Below are 24,031 nucleotides of genomic sequence, written 5' to 3' on the forward strand. Positions count from 1 at the left end.
TTCAAACTCATATAAATCTTTTAGACTTGTGTTTAACCAATCTACAGCTGTGTTCAGTGACAAAGGCTTATGATGTTCTTATCAAAGAAGATATTTATCATCCTGCATTAAACATCAACATCAAGATTGAGTCCTTCAAAAACAGTTCCAACATTACATCAACGTTTAGAAACTATAAAAAAGGTTATTTTCTCGGTCTTTTCAATTCCATCAAAAATCATGACTAGTCAGATTTTTATAATTCTATGGATGTAAATGAACTTGTTGACCAACTAACCAATTGCGTAGTTGAAAATATGAATATCTTTATTCCAATGACAAACAAAAAATCATCTAAATTTCCAATTTGGTTTACCAGTGAGTTAATTCAAGCATTAAAGTCAAAGAAGCATTTCCATAAGCTTTATAAAAGAAACAACACGTATTACTATTCACTTTTCTCTTATTATCGTAAATTAGTAAAATATTTAATAAAAAGAGACAAAATTCAATGGACTCGAAATACCAATAATTATATTAAAACTAACCCTAAAAAATTTTGGCGATATGTCAAACTAATGAAAGATGGTTTTTATGAACAGCATTCTCTAAAAATTAATGGAACTATCACGAATGATCCCGCTGAACTAGCCAATGGATACGCTAAATATTTTTCCAGTGTCTACGAACCTTCTACATGTATCCAACAACCTGTGACAAACAATATACATTTAGTATCTATTCCTGTGCCCACAATCTCAGAATGTTTAGTATTATGGGGCATAAAATCGTTGAAATCATCCAAATCTACTGGTCCTGATGGCATACGTAATTTCATTATAAAAGGCTGCTCTGAATTATTAGTCCCTCTTTTGCTGCATATTTTTAATTTTAGTTTACAATCCTCTGTTTTCCCGGAGAAATGGAAAACTGCTAAGGTGATACCTATCCACAAAAAAGGCTCTAAACAGAATGTTAACAATTATAGGCCTATTTCTCTACTCAATGGTTTTTCTAAAATATTTGAAAAAATAATTTTTAGATTTTTAAATTTCCAGCTTAAGAACAGTTTATCGAACAGTCAGCATGGTTTTAGGAAAGGTTTATCGACCACCACTAACTTGCTTACTTTTTTAAATCCTATACACAGAGAGGTTACCAACAGAGGGCAAGTGGATGCCTGTTATTTTGATTTAGCCAAGGCCTTTGACACTGTGAACCATTCTATACTTCTTAAAAAATTATTTAACTTTGGTTTAACTCAAAATTTTACAAACTGGTTTTCTAATTACTTAACTAATAGAAGTTTTTATGTTACAATTAATAACCACAATTCTTCCCTGTTTAGTATCTCTTCTGGTGTCCCTCAAGGAGGTACATTATCGCCTCTTCTTTTTAATTTATATATAAACGACCTACCTCAAATTCTCAACCATTCTACAGGAGTACTTTTTGCAGATGATCTAAAAATATTTAGGAATATAATAACACAGAATGACTGTATTTTATTACAAAATGACATTTCCCAAGTAAACAATTGGTGTAAATTTAATCTGGTTACACTAAATAAACACAAAACATTTGTTATATCCTTTACAAGGAAATATCAACCACTTAATTTTGATTATATTTTAGAAAACTCTGTAATCACGAAATGTTCAACAATTAAGGATCTTGGTGTTATTTTAGATTCTAAATTATTTTTCCATAATCATGTAAACTATTTATAACATGTCTTCCCGCAAAACCCTTGCTATGATCAAATTTATTACTTTTTATGCTACTAAAATTCTCACCCTGTATTTTGCCTTAATAAGGTCCAAATTAGAATATTGTTCAGTAATCTGGAATGACATCAAGTCGGCCGATGCAAATAAACTAGAAAGTATACAAACAAAATTAATTAATTTAATAAACTTAAAAAACCTTCCTTCACCTGCTTTAACTCCTCTTGGTGCACGTAGAGTATATTTAGATTCTCTGTTTGTTGAAAATTGTTTTAACGCTAAAATTAACTGTACTTATCTCCTGGAAACCACTGGGTTAAAAATACCACAATTTAATTCTCGTTTATATCAAACATATTGTACTCTACATAACTTTAATGACATAATATACAGATTAGTTAGGAATCACAATAATAATCAATTGTCTAAACTTAAAAATTTATCCTCTTAACTTGTCCTCTACTCACATGTTATATGTATTTTGTATTATCCATTTTTTTTTATATATTTTGTGTATAGTTTAATAATTATGTAATTAACATTTCGCTAAGTAATGTGTCATGTTATCTTGTCCTTTTGGTATTTATATCATTTCTGGTTTCATGTTTTGTGTTTATCCTGTGCTGTCTCTATTGTGATAGTGTTTGTTTTTACTTGTTTTGTGTTGTACTTGTTTTGTGTCGTGCCCACCTCTAAAGTCTCAAGACTGTCGGTGGGCATGTAACAAATTTAAATAAATAAATAAATAAATAAATAAATTATATAACCTTGATAAAATCACAATCAAATTGATTAATAGCCAAATTTAGAAAAATTATAACGCATATATTTATTTTTAATGCATACCATGATAACGTCCATATTTACCATTTTATTATATTACACTATAAAAATAAACTAATCAAGTCAAATTTTTTATTTTATTAGGAACAAAAATATTAACATTTGTTAAAATTCATTTACTTATTTTGAATGTAGATTACAGAAACAAAATAATTTTATCTTCCATATTAGTGAATTCATAATTCATAGTCATGCCTAGACCTAATGAAACAAAACTCACACACTGGCAGCCCAGAATAAGTAGCAGAAACATTAGCACAGCAAAACAATTAACATCAAAACTTTTCACCCCTCGTTCTTATTACCGATTTTGCATTAAAAATAAAATTCTCAACAAGTCTAGAAAAATGAGGGGGAACAAACTAACCTAAAAAAAAGTTAGGTAACATTTAAAACATTTGCAGCCTCACAGCCATCGTTGGAACTCTGCTAGAGTTGTGAGTTTCAGCAGTGTTAGAGGTCCAAGGTGCAATGTCTCTCGGTCGAGACCCCACGGGCCTGAGCGGGCACACGCACCTCCGAGTCCTTCTTCTTCCACTGGTCCCACTGCTCCTGGCTGGCTGGCTGCTTCTTCCGGGGGGCGTCGCCCCTGCCGCCTGCCGCTGACTTGCTCTTGGGCTTGGCCAGCTGCTGGCTGCCCTGCAACCACCCCGTGCCGGCAACACCTTGTCCACTGATCACCAATAACCACTCTCTTGCTCCACCTTCAACTGTTCATCATGTTCACACGTACATACTAGAGGCAAGATTACATGGTGAATAGCGATACAACTGAAATAATAGCGAAATTGAATATACGCCAAACACCAAAAGTACCTCAAATGCCTCTTGTCTATTGAAATAAAAAAATTAATCAAATAATTTAGTTAAGCCTTATTTAAAAACCTAAAATATTATCTACTAAGTAAAAAAATTATTTAGTCTCTATATATAGTTTTGATAAAGTAAAGCATATAAATCTATAGCTACATAAATGGCTAGTCACACAGAAATGTATAAGTGATTTTGGGTTTTTAACATTGCCTTGTGGTTTTTTATATATATTAAAATGTATGAGTTTGGTAAAAACTGCTTAAAATTTAAAAAAATCATGTCAGCATTTAAAACATTCATCATCTTGAGGTACTACTCAAGCACGATGTGATTTCTGCCCAGTGCCCTGAATGTCAACGTAAAGAAATTCAAGCAAGCGCGGGTAAACGGCGGGAGTAACTATGACTCTCTCTAATACCTAGGACCTATCATAGGCTTATGTGCATGGACATTACTGTGCATAAACTAAAGGCGTACGATAAAGCTATTGCTACTTTCGTTAAAAATGTATTACATTTACCTATTACTACGCCTTCTCCATTCCTATATACTCCAATACGAAGCGGAGGATTATCTATACCCTGCCTGAGGCATCAAATTGGAGCAATATATACAAGAAGAATCAATCGATTGGCAAGATCAAATGACCTCCGTGTCTTTGAGGTAATGCAAAGCATGCCTGTGCACCAACTCAGGAACAAACTTTGTACTATCTTGTCACAGGTTGGACCCTCAAAAGCTGCAAGTAAGAAGTACTGGACATCATTGTTGCATAATGACACCTCCTTGGGTAGTGGCCTTAATTACATGGTACCCCAAGGGGGTAAGTGGATATTGAGTCCCCCCTCTTGGTGGTCCGGGAGGGAACATATCGCCGCTATACATCTTCGGCTGGGACTATTACCCACCATTGGGCCACCATATGTAAAAGATGAACATGTATGGGAGTCACTTTCCCATGTTATTCAAAGATGCCCGATTACTCACTTTCAGCGAATTGAAAGGCACGATAAGGCCAATGGGTTATTATTCGCGGCTATTGCCTAGAAGAAGTTCCAAGTATTCTTGGAACCTAGACTGCATGCCTTATCCACCAGATATGTGCCCGATATTATTGTCATTGATGACAACCACGCCTATATATTAGATACTACTATCAGCTGGGAATATAAAGACTCCCTTCAAACTGCATATCTAATCAAGAAAAGTAAGTAGGACATTGCTGAAGTCAATGAGAAAGTTCAAGCGAAATATTCTGTAAAAGAAGTACATCATCTCCCGTTTGTGATCGGGGCTCGGGGATCATGGTATAACGAGAATGAAACTATATGGAAAAAGATTAAGTTGCCTGCCTCTTTGATAGGAATTATTATTCATAATGTCCTATTATATGGAGTTAAAATCCATAGGATCTTTATGTCCTTTGTCTGGAGAAGAAACAATTACGCAAACCGAATAAAAAGGCGACGAAGATAAGAGAGTCAGTTCATCTGTGTTTAGCTGATTTCTAATAGAAGAACGAAGAGATGTCCTGCATTGCCACCTTGGATGCGGGGAGAAGACAGAAAAGATTGTCATCAACTATACCAAGACCGGAAGATGTCAGTGTGAAGAGGAGAAGAGAGCCCAGCAGTCCGATCACTGCCTGAGACTACTAAAAGAAGCTTGAAGAGATGTACCAACCCCACCAAGACCGGAAGACGCTGGTGCGAAGAGGAGAAGAGAGCCCAGCAGATCGACCCCTTTCCTGGATTATGAGTGTTATTTTCCTTTGTCTGTTTTTTGCCTCAGTGCATTTTTATGTAACCTTGTTACAAGCATGTTTATTTCAAATTCTAATTTGTTTAATAAACGAGTTCTAGGAGGAGCAATTATGTAAACAGAATAAGTAGGCGAAGAAAAGATAGACAGATAATCTGTGGTCAGTCGATACATAACAGAAGAAAGAAGAGATGCCCTCCATCGCCATCTTGGTTGTGGAGAGAAGACAGAAGAGATGTCTACCAGCTCTCCCAAGACCGGAAGACGCTGGTGTGGAACGGAGAAGAGAGCCCAGCAGACCGATTACCTTCCCAGACTATGACTTTTTCTCTTTTCCTGTTTTGTGCCTCTGTGCATTTTTGTGTAACTCTGTTACAAGCATGTTTATTCAAATTAATTGTAATTTGTTTAATAAACGAGTTCTGACTACTGGCAACAGTGGTCCATCTAGAGAGACAGGATTCAGTCGTTTGAGGTGTCGGGGCATGTCGTCCTAGTACCCGAGACTAGCACCCATCATAGTTGCGGAAAGGCCCATTGATGTGCAATATATAGCCTCTCAGGGCAAGGTGACCCCTACCTCCTCGTGGTACCGGTGGATTGCTAACAGGGGCTACGCCGAAAGGGTGGGGGACTTAGTCCCCAGTGATCAATCCCTTGGGAAAGGTGAGATCCTGAAAAGGGCTGGGGGTCAGGTTGAGGCCCATGGAGTGGAGACTCCCCCGTCGCTGGAAACCCAGTCTAGCCTACCCTCTCGCACATCCAGTTTAACAGATGTGTTGCCACCAGCCCTTGATCATAATATCTGATCAAGGGTAAGAGGGAGGTGTCACCGGCAGGAATGCAAGGCGTATGAGGGGTTAGCCACCCCCACATGCCTCCCAATAATCTGCTGCAGAAAACTTAAATAAGCCTCGGATGGAGGTGACCCCTAGAGCGGGCACCTCACAAACAAGGTCTCGGGCTAGGGGTAAAACCCATTGATGGGAAAGAGAAGATTTTAGTCACCCCCCACATGAGTGAATTTGTTGAAGAGTATAAAAGCATATTTGAAGCTCCTCTTGAGCCTCCAGAAATGGGTGAAGTTCACCCAGTGAAACATGACTTGAGTTATAATATAACCAACGAAGAAGTTAAATTCTTTCTTAAGAACACCAAAGACTCTTCAGCTGGGCTTGATGGAATCACCAAGAAAATTCTACTAAGGATGAATGAAGGTGATCTCCTTGCAGTACTTAACATCATGTGGTTTTTGTGCTTCATACCTTCTTGTATGAAGAAGAATAGAACATTATTGATTACAAAGAAAGGTGATTTTACCAAGTGTGCAAATTGGAGACCCATTACTATATCATCGTTAGTCGTACGGCTATTAAACAAAATTATAAACGCAAGGAGCTTTACCAGGACTGATGGCCTAATGGCTACCACAGTTATCCTGGAATCCATTATGAAATTGTACAAGTCACAAGCCCGTCCCATTAATTTTATTAGTATCGATCTGCGTAAAGTGTTCGATAAAGTGTGCATTCAATCAATAAATAAATGCCTTATGCAAAGCTGGTGTGGACCATCACACAATTAGATATATAGCCATGCTATATACTAATAATTGCACAATCTTACAATGTCAGAAGGATGAGTCAGAGGAACTTATTGTATCTCGAGGAGTACGCCAAGGAGATCCATTTAGTGGACTACTATTCAACATGGTGTTGAACCCCCTATTACATTTATTACAAGAGGGGCGAGGAGTCCCCCTAGAAGGGACTGAAATAAGAGCTTTGTCATTTGCGGATGATCTTGTAATCATGTCGCCAGATTCCTATTCTATGGTCAAGCAATTAGAATGCTTAGAAAAATTTTTAAAGGAAACTAATATGGAATGTAATGTTCAAAAGTGAAGTGTAGTGTATATCAACTCAAAAGATTAGTAAACTCTTAAAGAGTTTACGTTAAGACAAGGGTTGACCTTCGGATAAACAATCAAAAAATAAGAGCCATGGATACTGAAGACCATCTTAAATACTTGGGGCATATTTATCAGAATGCTGTTCCTCAATCTCTCAGTATTCATGTATTGGAGGACAAGCTTACAAGAGTGCAAAAGGCTCCCCTCAAGCCCTGGCAAAAATTACAGATCTTAAATCAATATTTGATACCAAGATTGTATCATTAACTGATCTGCATGGATATTTCTTGCAAGAAATTGAAGCAAGTTGACAGACTGATTAATATTTTTGTGAAAAGAGCACTTCATCTGCCAATAACTACTCCCACCGTGTTCCTCCATGCGCCTATTGCTTGTGGAGGGCTATCGATACCTTGTCTTAGGTACCAAATTGGGATCACGTATAAAAAAAAAGCCTAATCAAGTTACTTTGATCAACTGATCCACATGTTATTGCTGCTATGCAGAGCCCTCCAGTAGATAAATTAATAAAGAAGCTTGATAATATTTTAAGCCCTGTCGGCGCCTCACATGAAGCTCACAAAAAATACTGGAGTGGAGTGCTACACAACAAGACTGCTTTAGGAAGTGGACTGAATCACATGATTCCACAGGGAGTGAAATGGATTTTATCCCCTCCCTCTTGGTGGACAGGCAGAGATTATATCTCTGCGGTGCTTCTCCGGATGGGACTATTGCCCACGTGTGGAGCTGTGTATGTCAAGGACGAATCTGCAAAATGCAGAAGTAATATCTGTGGAACAAGAGAAACCATCTCGCATGTCCTGAAAAGATGTCCCTTGATACACAACATACGAATTGAAAGGCATGATCAAGTAAACAAAATATTACACCAGACTCTCTCAAAAGGTAAAAGGGAGATCCACTTTGAACCTCGCCTTACAGCCAAGCAAGAGAGATACATCCCTGACATTATTGTTATAGAAAATAATGAGGCCACAGTTATTGAAACGTCCATAATATGGGAATATAAAGAGTCCCTTCAACAGGCTTATGCTATAAAGAAATCTAAATATGAAACCCCGGATCTTTCCGAGGTGATCGTAAAGAAATATAATTTCAAACAGGTTGTGTATATGCCCGCTAATTATAGGTGCGCTGGGATCCTGGTATTCCAAAAATTTTGATATTTGGAATAGATTTAAGCTACCTAAAACCAGCATAGGTATTATGATCCATAATACGCTACAATATGGAGTATCTGCGCATAATTCCTTTATGCGCCAGATTTGGTGTATACGCGGTGGCCTACAACGGAAGAGAGTACATGGTGGTCATGCCCTGATTTAGGAACATCAAGATCAAGATTACAAGAATTGAAGACGGCTGCGTCGAATGGTGTTCCAGGCTGCTGGCAAGTCCGGAAGCCGACGGTGCCAAGCATAGAAGATCTTCAGGCTCCTGATGGTCCACAACTCTGCTGTCAAGTCCGGAAGACGATGGTGCCAAGCATAGAAGATCTTCAGGCTCCAGATGGTCCACAACGTTCGTCACAGCATTTTTTTTTGTCTCTTCCTGCCCTATTGTTTAATAACAGTTTACTGTACATGTTTATGCAAATAAATGTATTTCTAGCCAAATGCCTCGTCATCTAATTAGTGATGCGCATGAATGGATTAACGAGATTCCCACTGTCCCTATCTACTATCTAGCGAAACCACTGCCAATGGAACGGGCTTGGAAATATCAGCGGGGAAAGAAGACCCCGTTGAGCTTGACTCTCGTCTGGCACTGTAAGGAGACATGAGAGATGTAGCCATTAAGAGCAGCACATTTCAGTCACTTCATTAGCAAAAATGTATAGAATATTCTTGACTTATTAAACAATTAAAATGGGAGAGGATAATATATCCCCCCACTCCCAAACCCTATAAAATCTATTATTTTCACTAAGAAATGTAAAGAATTTAAAAGCAAACCATAGGAAAAGTGGTTCTATCCCCCCACGGATTGAAATTCTTCATATGCTCCTGTGTGCATGGGGGTACCTAGGAGTAGTCTCATGATACGAGTTTTGAAAAGAGTCACACTTAATGTTAAAAATGAAATCTTTATTTAAAGTGCCTGGTATAGTAAAATATATTATCATTACTTTTAAATTATTAAACCCCTAAACTTAATACAAAGGTACAATAATTGTATAGTGATCATAGTTAATATTTTACAAATAACATTTTATTAGTACAAGTTTCCATTCTCATTTTTTTGTCATATGTCTAAAAATTTTAATTATACATATTATTATTATTAATTTTCTTTAAGTAGGATGAGTTACCAGTAGATAATCAATGATCTCCCTAATTACATTAAAAAAATCACATAAATTGTCATAATAGATGACATGAGTAAATATTACCTGTTTACTTTCAAAAGCAAAATTGTCCAAGACATCATGACGACGTTAAAAAGGAACCATGCATAGATATGACACGATTTATCAAGGAAGCTTAGATTACAAAAAATTTATATCAGTGACGTTTTTGAAGTGTTGTGTACCAGATAAAACTGTCTTACTGCTGATGATGGGGAATTATATATTAACATTTATTATCAAGTAATTGGTAGATTACCATATCCAGATGTACAAACAAAAGTTATATTTAAAATTTGATACATATTTTAAAATAAAGTAGATGTGTTTAAATGCATTTGTAAGGTGATATTTCATTCATAAGTTAGAACTTTTTAAATAATCCTCAAAACTAATAATTATTTTTTAAATATAATGTTTATTGTGAGTAAAAAACACTGGTATGCAATAAAAAAAAAGTTTCAATATTAATCACCTCAGATCTACAACTATTCTTGTATCACTTGTTACATTTTATTATTACTTATTAATTAGTTAATATTTTGTTACAAAGAACCTTTTTTCATCAATGCAAAGGCTATAAACTTAAACTTGACATACACTTTTAATATTTCTAATTTTATTTTATGCTTCAGTTTACAGGGTTTTTTACGATAAATCACTCTGACCTCACCAGTACAACTGCAAGCAAATGCGAAAGGCTCACACACAAAGCCGCTTAATTGGTCAACCTGGAATGTAGGAGCTTTTCAGGATACAAATTCTTTATAAAATACTGCAATTTTTTGTACTGCATATGCTTCTTAATCATATTGCAAAAAGCACAGATTTAAGTTTTTTTTTAAATTAATAATAACACATAGTCAACACGCTTCTTCTCAAGAGTGTGAATAGAGTGGGCACCAAGAGCACAAGCATTTAATTTATTGTTTCTCCCTGTTGTTTAGTTGGGCCCTTAATGTTTTTAAAATGAACAATAAAACAAGTGCTTGCTCCACTTGTGCTCTGGAAAGCAGTGTCACACAATACTGAAAACAAGGGAAGGGAGAGACATAAAGCTGAAATTAGTCTGATTATATATATATATATATAATATATTATATATATATTATATATATATAAACTAACTGCCCGACCCGGCTTCGCACGGTTGTATTAATGGAGGAAAAAATGAGACCAAATCTCTTATTTACAGTTATAATAAATAAAATGAAAATTAATTAATTTTGACAAAAACTTTATACAATGCTTTGTAATGTACCAAAGAAAAAACCAATAGCATCGATGGTTTTCCCGACTCTCGAGCACGCAGCGTTGTCATGGAGACAAAGTACCCACTGTTTCCCGGGCTTAAACACCAATCAACATTGATAATCAGTTTATTATTAATCATAAATTATTAAGACCATTAATTGAAATAAAAACTATCCTATCTCTCAAGTTGGAAAAAATTACACATAAATGCCAATTTTCATCTAAATCGGTTGATTTGGTGAAGAGTTCACTGGAAACAAACATCAGGACACTGGATTTATATATATATATATATAAACACACACACACATACATATACATATATATATAATATTTAGGGGTACTCAGCTCAACTGAAATCAGCAGTACACAACCGTACACAATTATCAAAATTAAAAGCAAGACTTCATAGGAATCAAGTGTTTGTAACAAAACCAACAGTGAAAAAAAGAAACATATTTTTAAATTATGTTTGATGGCAAAATATAAGTATACATTTTTTACTGTTTTGCAATTGCATGAAGAGAGCAGGTACTTTAATTGAAAACCATTTCGAAATATACTTCTGCAGCTTTGTTCTAGGACTTCTTAAAATCATTACACTTTCCTACCGTTTCGATGGTGTACGGTCTTAATAAGTAAATAAGTTATTTTTAAACCATTTTTTTACATATTTCAAAGCCTTATTGAATTAAAACCAAAGTTTTTTCCTTAGTATAGAATTAAATGGGTTTTGCTTAGGATGTATCTACACAAAATCTATGCTAGGTAAAAACTACCTTTCTGCTGTTTAGCAGATGATTGTGATCACATTTTCCTTGCCTGTAATCCTAGGTGAGTAAACGTTGTTTGAAAATCCATAGTAGCTACACATGGGCCAGCCTACAATATCAGTTGGTGGTCCAGACCTACATGTCCACTTCAACACATTTAGACTTTGAACAAAGTTAAGTTGGACGACTGTTCAAGCATGAGATAATTTGCTCAAGTACATTAACAACTAACGATAACTGACAAGCAACTGCAGAAGACAACAGTCCCAAAGTGAAAACCATTCTTGTCAAAATTTGTAGATTAGGGTGTCAAGCAAAACTGACTTCTCTAGAACTCCTTGCCCAAAACATGTAATGTTTTTATAGAAACCAACCAATATAAATGCCCTGCGTTACGTGCTAAGGCTGAACACACACAGAATAAGACAAGACATGGCATGGCACCTTGTGACAGCTTAACACAGCCTTCTCGCAACAGTTTAACATTGTATTTTAGTTACGTTTTAATTTGTTACTTTTTCTTTACTTTCTTCTTGTTCTTGATATCAAATTGTTGTAATGATACTCCTTCAAAGATGGCTTATAAAAAATTAGTCTTTCCTATACTAATCAATCTCCATCCAGCTCCATACAGAGGAAAATAAATTAAAATACTTTACAAATGAATATTTACTCAGTTTTAACTAACACTGTAAACAGTCCAACTAATCAGCTATAAACACACTACCAGGGTTCCCACCAACTTGTTTCAGTAAATTTCCCTGAGTTTTCCCTGTCCTATAAACTATAATATATTTTCCCTGTGCTAAATTTAAAAAAAATAATGCAATAAACTAATCACAATAAGAACAATTTTACATAATATACAGGCATACCTATACTACAAACATAAAGGTATTATCAGCTATTTTATTACCTGCTAAATTGCTGTGAACATTTAGACATACATAGGCCTAATGTTATACCACTTCTGCTGCATAGGAAAAAAATGTTTAGGTATCTTGAATATTCAATGTACATTCACAAAATATTACAAATATGTACTGGTTATTCTTTAAGCCCATTACATATTTTTCTTAAATAATTTTTTTAATTTTCATCTCTAAATTAACTCTTTTGTTTCTCTATTTCCAGTTTTTTATTTAGCAGCTCTTGAATTTCAAAGTCTTGCATTTATTTTTCTTCCTTACAATATCTGTCCAACTTCTTGTCCTCTTCATTTTGAAGTTTTTTCTCCAGGGCACCTTTGTACCTTGAAGCTGCTCCTCTGGCATATTTTATCATTTCCTGATCTACTTGAATACAATTTTCACCACCAGCATTACTAACTCCATCCCAAACTCGTCGCAGGTCAATCAAAGATTCCTCATGGAGATTTTCAACAAGCATCTCCTTATTGATGGAGAATCCAGATTCCACAAAAGCATTACCATGTGAGAGAATTAATATAATTTTCACTGCAAGCCATATATCTTTAAACTGTTCTTCTCCACTCAACATATCTGCAAAAAAAGTGTCCAATCTGTTATTGTGTACATGAAATGATGTAAGTTTGTCAGAATTGATATTAGTAACAAAATTGGTAAACTAAACACTAGCTCTATCAGATTGAAGAGCAGTTAGGTGCTTGGCAGACATAAGAATTTGCAAACATGTATCCATGCTTGTCCTACAATCTTCCTGTTTGTCCAACAATTTTCTAGGGTCCAAAAAAGAAGCAGCTTTAACCATTTTGTATTTTATTGTGCTACATTCAACAAGTTTCTTGGCAATCTGAACCATGCATGTTTTGCATTCTGTTAGGAACCTTTGTTTCTGAAGTTCTTTTACATCAACCACACCTAACTCATGCTTTGCAGCAAATCCAATTTTCAACTTTGAGTGGAAGTCCCAGACTTACATCGTCTAAATTAATACAGTACTAATAAGCTGATATGCAGTTGTCTTGGCTTTCAAAATTTCCATCTTAATGAAACGTCCCAGCAACTCTCTTAGCAAGTCCTCCAATTCCTTATGCAGAAATGGTAACATTGGTTTCGATGTTTCGAACTTCTTTAAAAATGGTTCAAGTGAAGAAGCCAATGTCAGGGAAAAAACTCAGCTTAGTTAGCAACAAAGGATCCCTCAAACAATCCTTCACTTTCTCAACAGAATATGTAGCAGGTAATTTGCTGGTCTTAAAAAAATTTTTCAAGTGAGGAAAAATTTGTATTGCTCTCTCACACACTGGGACATTTTCCAACCACCGACAATCACAAAAATTGATCGGAAGAACACTGCAACTTGTAACTTGTCTGAAGTCTGATCGTCGAGCAGGTGAGTCTTTGAACACAGAATATATAGCCCTTAAAAATTGAACATCCCACCCGGTCTTTCTAAAACCCATTTGAAAGGCACCATGAACAACATGGAGACCACAAGATCCCAGGTCTAATATATCTGGATCTTCTTCGCACACCTTAGTTTTTGCCTTCTATTTTTTCATGAACAACCAATTGACATTCGGCCCATCCATGGATACTTGTACAATTTTGGATAGTTCCACATCCTTTAGTCCCTGTTGAAACCCTTCTAAGAGATCATCAGCTGTAGAATGGCCTAAAAATGAAGAATTCCAGTACCTGGTCATTACTTGATTTTTGTTGACGTCCCATATACGTACAGCTATGTCCATTTGTTGTACCTTTGATACCCTATAAAAGGATTCATCAAAGCACGCAACAATGTATTTTGTGGATCTGATTTCATCTGTAAGTTTGTGAAAAAAATATGGGGCAAGTCCATAAGTAACTAAGTATGCAGTCTTGGTACTACTAAGCTGCATTTCTTGTGCAATGGCACTATCTGGAAAAATTTTAGAAAACAAATTGCTTATTCCTTGTTGGCTATTAAAACTGTCTTTTTTCTCATAACAACATGTAAGCCCACAATATTTCTGCCTTTCTGACATTACTGTCTCCCTGAAAATGTATTTTATTTACCATACCTGAAGACAGGGATGCCAACTTGGGGGTTTTCCCCCCAAATTTAGGGGGAACAAAAAAAAGTTATCAGCAAAAATATACGAAATGTCGGGAGACCGATTCAGAACTTCAAGGTTAGTAAACATGTATTCTTTAAACTGAAATTAAACTCGTACATATATAAAATTGTAGATACTGAATGTTATTTTAAAATTATTATGCTCCGTTTCGGAAATGTAAGGTTCAAGAGATTTTTTTTAAGCTCTCAAACAGGGTGTACAATGAAAACTTTAGGGGTTTTTAATCGAAATCTAGGGGGATTTGAAGTTGTTCCTAGGGGGAACACTCTGTAGGAGTTGGCATTACTGCCTGAAGATGCCTCTTTGAGAGCACTAAATGATGATAATGATGATCCAGTTAACAATGAACAGGATGCTGGTGTGCTGGATACTAATTCAGAATTTGGTACTGTAGAAACACTTGAAATAATTGATCCCTTTGTTTCTTGGTGATTTAAAGGCTTTATTAAGTATGCTGACATAGATGCAGAAATACTGCTCACAGTAACCAACTGTTTGTAAAATTTCCCTTCTTGATGGCTCTTCACAGACTGCCTACCCATACTACTCGAAGAAAATACCTTTTTACACAAAATACACTTTGCACTATTGTCATCACCCTCAACACGACGTAGCCACTTTTTCCAGTGAGGAAACAGTGATCCATCTAGCCAAGCAGGATTGAATTTAGACATCGTGAATGTCACACAATTATCCACTCAGACTATCAAGAATAGGCCTAGGCCTAATGTAGAGTAGCAAAACACATTTGATACTGAAACACTTAGTCTCACAAGTTTCACCGTGTTTTCATTGCACAATTTATTAAGGAAACTGTGCTAGCACACACCCGTGAACGTAACCTATATTTCTAATGAGAAAATAATAAGAGGACCGCCGTTGATTTCTTCTGAAAAAAAAAAACACTTCTCACAACTGACTAAAAAATTTCAAATATATTTAACTGCTTCTGTAGAACTCTTGACTCAGAATAACACAATGTGTAACTATTTTCGCGGTGTTTTTGTTGTGTTTGATAGGCAAAAATCTCGTCATGAAACCATAATATTACCAACTACACAAATTACAGTGATACAAAAACACCACCACAGCTGCAGCACTTTTGAAAAATACATCTAAATAAATGAAAATACATTCACTAAACAATCTTCAAAAAGTTTCCAGCGTACCGGATACTTCAAAATTATGACACAAACGGCCAAACGTATACGAACTACGGTGCCGCCATTTTCTACAACTGGCTTGGCGCAGCTCGGCACGGTTCGGGGCTGCCTAGCATGAAATTCGGCACGTCACAGCTGTATGGTGAACCAAACTTTCCTGGGACTCATGGCTTATCTATTAATTTGATTTACATGTACGACCCGCACCCCAACTTTCCGATTTTGTTTTTAAGAAAAAATGTGTTTGTGATACATGTATTAATCAATATATATAAATACACACACACACTGTGATTGCTGCACAACCAATTTCCCTGAGTTTTCCCTGTGTTTTTGACCCATTTCAATTTCCCTGAATTTTCCGTTTTCCCGGTTGTTGGGAACCCTGCACTACAGTATGCCTTTGTTGACAAATTTTTATATTTATGCATGTGCAGAACACTGCAGCCATTAGACAGTCTGCTCGCAACCAACTTGGAGCAGTCATTCGATGTTGTTGCCTCGTGTCTGATCGCAACAGTTTTGCAGCATCACGTATGTGTGTGTGTATGTCAATATATATACACCAACATATAAATACTGTTTTTTGTGCCAGAAAGCTAAAACCTTTTCAATGGTTCGTACCCTCCTGAGCAAACTAAAATTAAGGAATTTTTAAGAACATGCTACTGCATCGCCTACGCTAATATAGCAAAATATCTCAAGAAAATAACAATGATAAATATTTAGTGCACAAAAAATAATTTTGTTAATTAGTTCCAATTCTTACAGGTAAGCACATATTATCCAGAATTATCTCTGGAGCACATATCTAACCCAAGCATAGTGTCTATCTCAAATTTAACCCAGATAAGACTGGTATCCTCTGTGTAGAACACATGTACTTAAGTTACTGATATATTTTTACTTCTTGTCTGTTTATTATTTTGGTGTTAAAATAAATTCTCTGTCTTCCTTAATGTATCTGGTTGGTGAATTAATTTATTTGCTAGGCAATATCCAATACACTTAAATTTGAAGGTGAATGATATCATCAATGATAATTTTGTTGGGAAATTTGACATTTGACAATGCTAATGACATTATAGTTTCTCTGTATCTCTTTGGAATTGTATGTAGTTCTCAGAATAAGTGAAGTATATATCAATTTATATTACCTATTGTTTATTACATGAAAAAAATATCATTCTTATCAAATTTATGGAAACTCGTACTTCAGTATACTAAATATAGGATGCCAGTCCATCAAGGGTAATATTACATGGCACAACTATGCTATTTATTTTTTTTATTTTTTATAAGAAAGCAAATAAGAACAAAGCTCTTTTTTTATTCCTTTTATTTCTTTTTTGTTTGTGAATTTACCCCTTGTAACACTTTTTTTTTGTGAAGTGTCTAGAAATGTTTACAGATGGCAGCACTGCCATTTACAGTGTTTCAGAAAATCAAGTACACATAGAAGTATGCTGCTTTTAGCCATCACTGGGAGCAAAATTTTACGTTATCTTGTTTGTTTTTTTTGTGACTATTTAGTTATTCATTTCAGAAGATTGTTAGAAAGAATCAATGATGGCTGATGATACATTCATAACATTTGAAAGGTATGTATTGTCACATCTCAGAATTGTATTACTTCGTATACTTCAATGAACAACACAAACTTATTTACCGATTGTAATGCAGTATGTATCTGTGCAACACATAACTAATTGTGTGTATATATATAACTATTTATAAATATATATAATATATTTACCTATAGGTTATATATAAATAAAAACATATAATATTATATACGGTAACTAATTATAAATAAATATTTATATATGTGTTGCTGAATGAATAAATCTATATTTATATAAGGTGTGTGTGTGTATATATATACACACACACATACCGTACACACTTCATATCTATGAATCATAAATTCGCTTTCTTGTACACAACTTTTCTAAACATGTTATTCTATTTTATAATACATTGGTTTTATATAAAAAGTCTTGTTTTTTCTTTGTTTGTTTTTTGTTTCAGAGGATTATCACTAAATGAAGCACTGGAAATGCTTGCAGCATCTGAAACGGATCAAGACACTGGCAAAATTGAAATCATTGCTCTTCCGCCTGCAACTGCATGTGATTCAGTAACAGACGAATATTCCGGTGGAGAGGAAAACCCATTCCTGGATAATCCCCCTAGTAGTCTATGTTCAAATGTTGAAGTATCAGGTAATTAAATTTCACACAGTGTTTCCAAAAAAACTTTGAAAAAGTTCAATTCTACCTTACGTGATGGCGTCGAGTACGGATGGTTGTGTAGATAGCTCAAGTAAAATTAAGTTAATTTATTGCCACAAGTGTGGTAAGTGTAATAAAAAGGTGAGCAACGGTATCTATTGTGAAAAATGCGACCGATGGTACCATTTTAATAAATGTAGTAAAGTACTGGATACCGACATTCTTCAAAATGAATGGTTTTGTATACGGTGCAGTGAAGATGGTGAACAAAGTAATGAAAACATTGAACAACATGTAGTACAGCGGGGAGAAGAAGGAATAGAATACATGCTTAATCCTGCACTGAATCAAATAAATGAAGAAAATAAATCGTTAAAAGTGATAATTAAAATTCTACAAGAGGAAATTGCAGCTTTTCGTGATATGTATAAACAGAACATTGAATTTAAGGAAAGTACTATAGACGGGGAAACTTCGACCGATTCCCGATGGACTGAGGTCGTTAAAAAAGGTAAACAAGCAGTTCAACGGCCATTTGTTATTAATACTGTGAATAGATTTAGTCCATTACAAAATGGTGTGATTACTAGTGTACCCAATGCGAATATGGGTGAAACTTTGCGGGGAATTAGGCCTACTTCAAAAGGAAGGGTACTCATTTACGCTGACAGTCAGGGACGAAACCTAGCGGGTGAAATAAAATCACAGTGTAAGGAAAATGTGAATGTATGTGGTATGATAAAACCAGGAGGTCGTCATAAAGAAGTGACAAAGGAGGTAATCAAGGACACGCAGGACTTTACCAAGAAGGATACGGTGGTGCTATATGCTGGTGGAAATGATGTATACAAGAATGAAGCTAGTGCTGCAATAAGGAGTATCAAGACACTTCTACCAACATTGAGTCATACTAAGGTGGTGGTATGTAATATACACAAACGTCATGACCTGATTGCTAGTTCAGCTGTAAACATTGAAATTGAAAGGACAAACCAGAAGATTAGTGATTTCTGTTCAAAGTTTAGTAATGTGAGGTTAATTGATGTTCATAACCTACCGAGGGACTGTTACACAGGTCATGGTTTACATACAAACTCTAGAGGGAAAACAAAGGTGGCTAAGGAAATTGTAAGTATTCTTCATTTAGTCAATGTGACAAATTCATTGATAATACCATTGCAAGTCGAATCAAAAAATTGAGTGAGGGCACTAACTTGGAACACTATTTATCTAAACAAATGTTCAAAATTCCAAATCTTAACCTAAGTCTGAGTTATGTGCCAAATAGTATTTCTTGTTATACACATAATGTAGGATTGGGTAATATAAAAATATTACATCAGAATATTTGTAGTCTTGCTAATAAAAGGTTAAACCTAAGTAATGTGTTACATACAAACCACATTGATATCTGTTGTGTGTCTGAACATTGGCTAAAAACAGATGACATTGAACAGTGTCAGCTTGAGGATTATTACTTAGCATCAAATTTTAGTAGAAGTAAAGCTAGGGGTGGGGGAACGTGCATTTATGTAAAGACTCTCATAAAAACCTGTGAAATCGATTTAAAGCCCTTCTGTAATGAAAAAACCCTAGAAACATGTGGAATTACAATCCCAACTTATAATTTGTGTTTGATTGTGTTGTATCGTCCACCAAATAGTTGTAATATTGAAGAATTCTTCACAAAGCTAGATAACTTATTAAAAAAAACTTTTACACTAAAAGGATACTTAGTTCTCTGTGGTGACTTCAATATCAATTTTGCTGAAGAAAATGTAAATTGCAATCGTCTAAAAACAATTCTAAAATTGTACAACTTACATTACACAATATTTGGTAATACAAGAATTTCGAAAAACTGCTTCAAAACTATAGATAACATAATTACCAACATTCCAGTGAATCACTATTTATCATTTAATAATGAAACTGCTCTATCTGACCATCTCGCTCAGATTATAGCTATCAATGTGAATTGTTTAGGAAATAAGAAACAACCCATAGTTAAAGATAGGTATGTTTACAAAAGAAAGTTCTCGAGTGATAACATAAATCTCTTTCTTCAAATTTTATCTAAGGAAAAGTGGCAGGCAATTTATAATCACATTAACCCTAATAAAGCGTGGAGCACTTTCAGTGATATCTTCCAACTTCATTTTAACCATGCTTTCCCACAGAAATATGTAAAATGTAGCAGTCGAAATAACATGAAATGGATGACAAAAGGTCTACTTATTTCAGATAAAAAAATTAAATCACTTAGATTAAATTTAAGGTCGCAATCTAACCCTGCCCAAAAGGCATACTATAAAAAATATGAAAGTATTTATAGTAAACTGCTATTACTGGCAAAAAAAAAGTACAATACAGAGAAAATAACTTCTGCTGTCAATAAAACAAAACAGATGTGGAATATGATTAATAATGAAATAAAACCTGGTAAAAGTTGTGATAACTTAAGTATTAATATCTCCGGTGTAGAAGTGACTGACAGTACAATAATAGCGAATAAATTTAATAATTTTTTTATTGAAATCCCACAAGATACAAATGGAAACAAACATTAAATACAAGGACTATAATCAAGATATTGACCATCATAAACCTATGCATATGCATCATAAGTCGTTATTCATAAAACCTATTACTACAGATGATATTGTCAATGTTATAAATAGCCTAAAAAATAAAAATTCCTTTGGATTAGATGGTATTCCAGTCACAATCTTAAAAAAATGCTCCAATTGGATTAAATCCCCATTAACATACATATTTAATGAATGTCTATCACAAGGTATATTTCCTGATAGACTTAAGTTTGCAAAAATTGTACCAATCTATAAAAAAGGTGACAAAAAACAGATGGATAATTACAGGCCTATTGCTCTTCTTTCCTCCTTTTCAAAAATTCTAGAAAAGGTTATAGCAAATTCTTTGACTAAATTTCTAAATAACCGAAGACTAATAACTAACCATCAGTTTGGTTTCATGGTAGGAAAATCAACAGAGCAAGCAATTTTTCGTTTTATTAATAATACTCTAACATCTTGTGACAAAAAATGTTTTACTAATTGCATCTTTGCCGATCTTTCAAAAGCATTTGACTGTGTTAACCATGATCTACTTTTGATTAAGCTAGAAAACTGTGGTATAAGAGGTGTGGTTCATGACTTATTTAAATCATATCTTAATAATAGAAAACAAGTTACGCCAATCATATTTACTGAAAATAATTATACGACAGCATGTTTTTCTGAGCCAAAAAATGTTACACAAGGTGTGCCGCAAGGCTCTATTTTGGGTCCCATCTTATTTAACATTTATGTAAATGATTTCCCAACAAGCTTAAAATTAGGTTATCCAATATTGTTTGCCAACGATACAAGTATATTAATTATGGACCCAAATAGACATACATTAGAAACAAAAACCAGGCAAACACTTACTGATACATTGCGATGGTTCTCTACAAATAATCTTACCTTAAACTCTAATAAAACTGTTATTATGCAATTCGCATTGCGGAGAAGCAATTCATTAATACAAAATAACATTAGGATAGGTGATGATATTTTTTACTATGTAAAAAGTAATAAATTCCTTGGTCTTACTATAGATAACACTCTCTCCTGGACTGCACATGTTGATAACATCTGCAAAAAATTAAGTTCAACATGCTTTGGTATATATACATTAACAAAATTGTGCTCCAGTAGTGCTGTCTTATCTTATTATTATTCAAATATACAATCTGTTATTAGCTATGGTATTATATTTTGGGGGAATTCCTCAAATTGGAAAAAAATATTTATTTTACAAAAAAGAATTGTGAGAATTATATGTGGTAAGGAACACAGAAGTCACTGTAGACAAATTTTTAAAACAAATAAAATAATGACTGTGGTAAGTGTATGTATGTGTGTATGTGTGTATATATATATATATATATATATATATATATATATATATATATATATATATATATATATATATATATATATATATATATATACACATAAAACAATATTGTTTTATAACAATAATATACAATTAGTAAAAAATAGTGATATACATAAATATTTAACAAGAAACGCTGATAAAATACATAATGTACAGCATAGAACCAAAAAATATACACTAAATCCATTTTATATGGGCATGAAATTAATTAACAAACTCCCAAAAAGTATTATGGAAAATAGTAATAACCATACATTTGCATCTCAACTTAAAACCTTTTTACTACAAAAAGCTTACTACTCATTAGAAGAATTCTTTGATAAATAGTATTTTATTTTATTTTTGTATCATGTAAATATGTATTTCTGTATTGTTGTATTTTAGTGATGTTTGCTATATGTTATGTGTTTTTATAAATTGTTTATTTGTCTATGATCATATGTGTAACATATATATATATATATATATATATATATATATATATATATATATGTTTCATTGTTGTTTTTTAATGATGTTTGTTATATATATTGTGCTTTTAAACTGACAACTTCTATCTGTTTGAATTTGTTTAAATATGTATTTGTTTTCATATGTAATACTTATGTAGTATTTTATTGCGGTTCTCTAATGATATATTTATGTGAAATGTGGTTCTGCAAATTGACAACTTCTTCCCATCTGCTTGGGTTGTATAGAAGGCCATAATAAATAAATAAATAAATAAATAAATAAATAAAAGTTATCATTGGTCAGAATGCGATATTATACGAATTGCCATTGTTGCAGATGCCTAAAAACTCTCTAACACCTGAACAATTGTTTTATCTTTTTTTTGATGATGAAGCTGTTTCATTGATGACAACGTATACGAATCAGTATGCAGCAAAGAAAAATCTGTTGGGTAACATAACTGAAACTGAAATGAGATGCTTTATTGCTGTTCTATTACTGAGTGGTTATATAGATCTTCCACGAAAGAACATGTTCTGGGAATGTAGTCCGGACATTCACAATCCATTGGCATCAAATGCTATTTCAAGAGATAGGTTCAAATTTATTATGGGAAACATACACGTCTGCAACAATGACAATCTTGACAAAAGTGATAAATTTTCTAAAGTTCGCCCATTGTTTACAGAACTCAATAAATGTTTCCTTCTTCATACTCCTCATTGTGAAAACCACAGTATTGATTGTTAATACTTTCCTAGTTATATGCACGAATAAATGGAGACAAGAGAATAACAACATCCATCTTGGATACTTTATTTACCTCTATGCACTCTGGTGGCATGATACCAGACTAGTAGGTTTGTTTACAATCTCGTAACACCCCCTGTCAATTTAAGTATAGCATTAACATTCTGACAAACAGACACATAACTTGAAATTGTGTAACAATAGACCATGCACACAAAGTCAACCATCCACTACAAAGAAAAGTTTGCCATACACATTATTTTAAACATAACATTTCTCTGTACACACAAAATTTGGTAGCAGTTAATGGTTTAGTGAGAATGTCTGCGACATTTCTGCATGATTCTACATAGGCCACTTCTATTAGTTGCTTATCAACAATGTCTTTTATGAAGTGGAATTTTATGTCTATATGCTTTGAGCGCTTGGTGTTTTCATAATTCTTCATCATATGAATAGCGGCCTGATTATCAACCATGAGACAACCCTTAACTTCACCCACAAACTCTGATAGGAGCCCCTTCAGGTACAGCAGATCCGATGCTGCGATGCTGCACGATGTGTACTCTGCTTCTGCAGAGCTTAAGGCAACGATGGGCTGCTTTTTCGAATTCCAGGATACCAGATTGCCTGAATGGAATGATGCCACCCCACTCAAACTTTTACGGTCTGTTTGGTCGCCCCCCCAGTCTGAATCTGCATATGTGATTATCTGCGATAACTGGTCTGGACATTTGTGGTATGTTAGTTTCTTGTCACTTGACCCCTTCACATACCGAAGCACTCTCTTTGCTGCATTCCACAAGACCCTAGTTGGGCGGTCCAGAAAGTGACTCAAATATGCTGTGGCGAATGCTATCTCTGGCCTGCTGATTTGAGATAGGTAGGTTAGGCTACCGACCAGTTCTCGATACGGTACCTCAATCACTGCATCTGATTTGCTGATTTCCGGTCTGTCTTCCATAGGAGATGAAGATCCTTTGCAGTTCTCT

At 34.4% G+C, this 24,031-nt stretch overlaps 1 protein-coding gene across 2 annotated transcripts in view; it reads right to left on the bottom strand.

The window, feature by feature from the left end:
* The window catches only part of LOC134527554 (G kinase-anchoring protein 1-like), a 90,690-nt gene that overhangs the window by 56,323 nt on the left and 10,336 nt on the right, over positions 1-24,031 (bottom strand). For both annotated transcript variants that reach the window (XM_063360342.1, XM_063360341.1), the window contains exon 2: positions 3,066-3,188. In XM_063360342.1, the coding sequence (XP_063216412.1) occupies positions 3,066-3,188 (123 nt within the window). The remainder of the gene's footprint in view (positions 1-3,065; positions 3,189-24,031) is intronic.

The sequence above is a fragment of the Bacillus rossius genome, chromosome 1 (genome assembly GCF_032445375.1).
Source record: "Bacillus rossius redtenbacheri isolate Brsri chromosome 1, Brsri_v3, whole genome shotgun sequence".
Lineage (NCBI taxonomy): Eukaryota > Metazoa > Arthropoda > Insecta > Phasmatodea > Bacillidae > Bacillus > Bacillus rossius.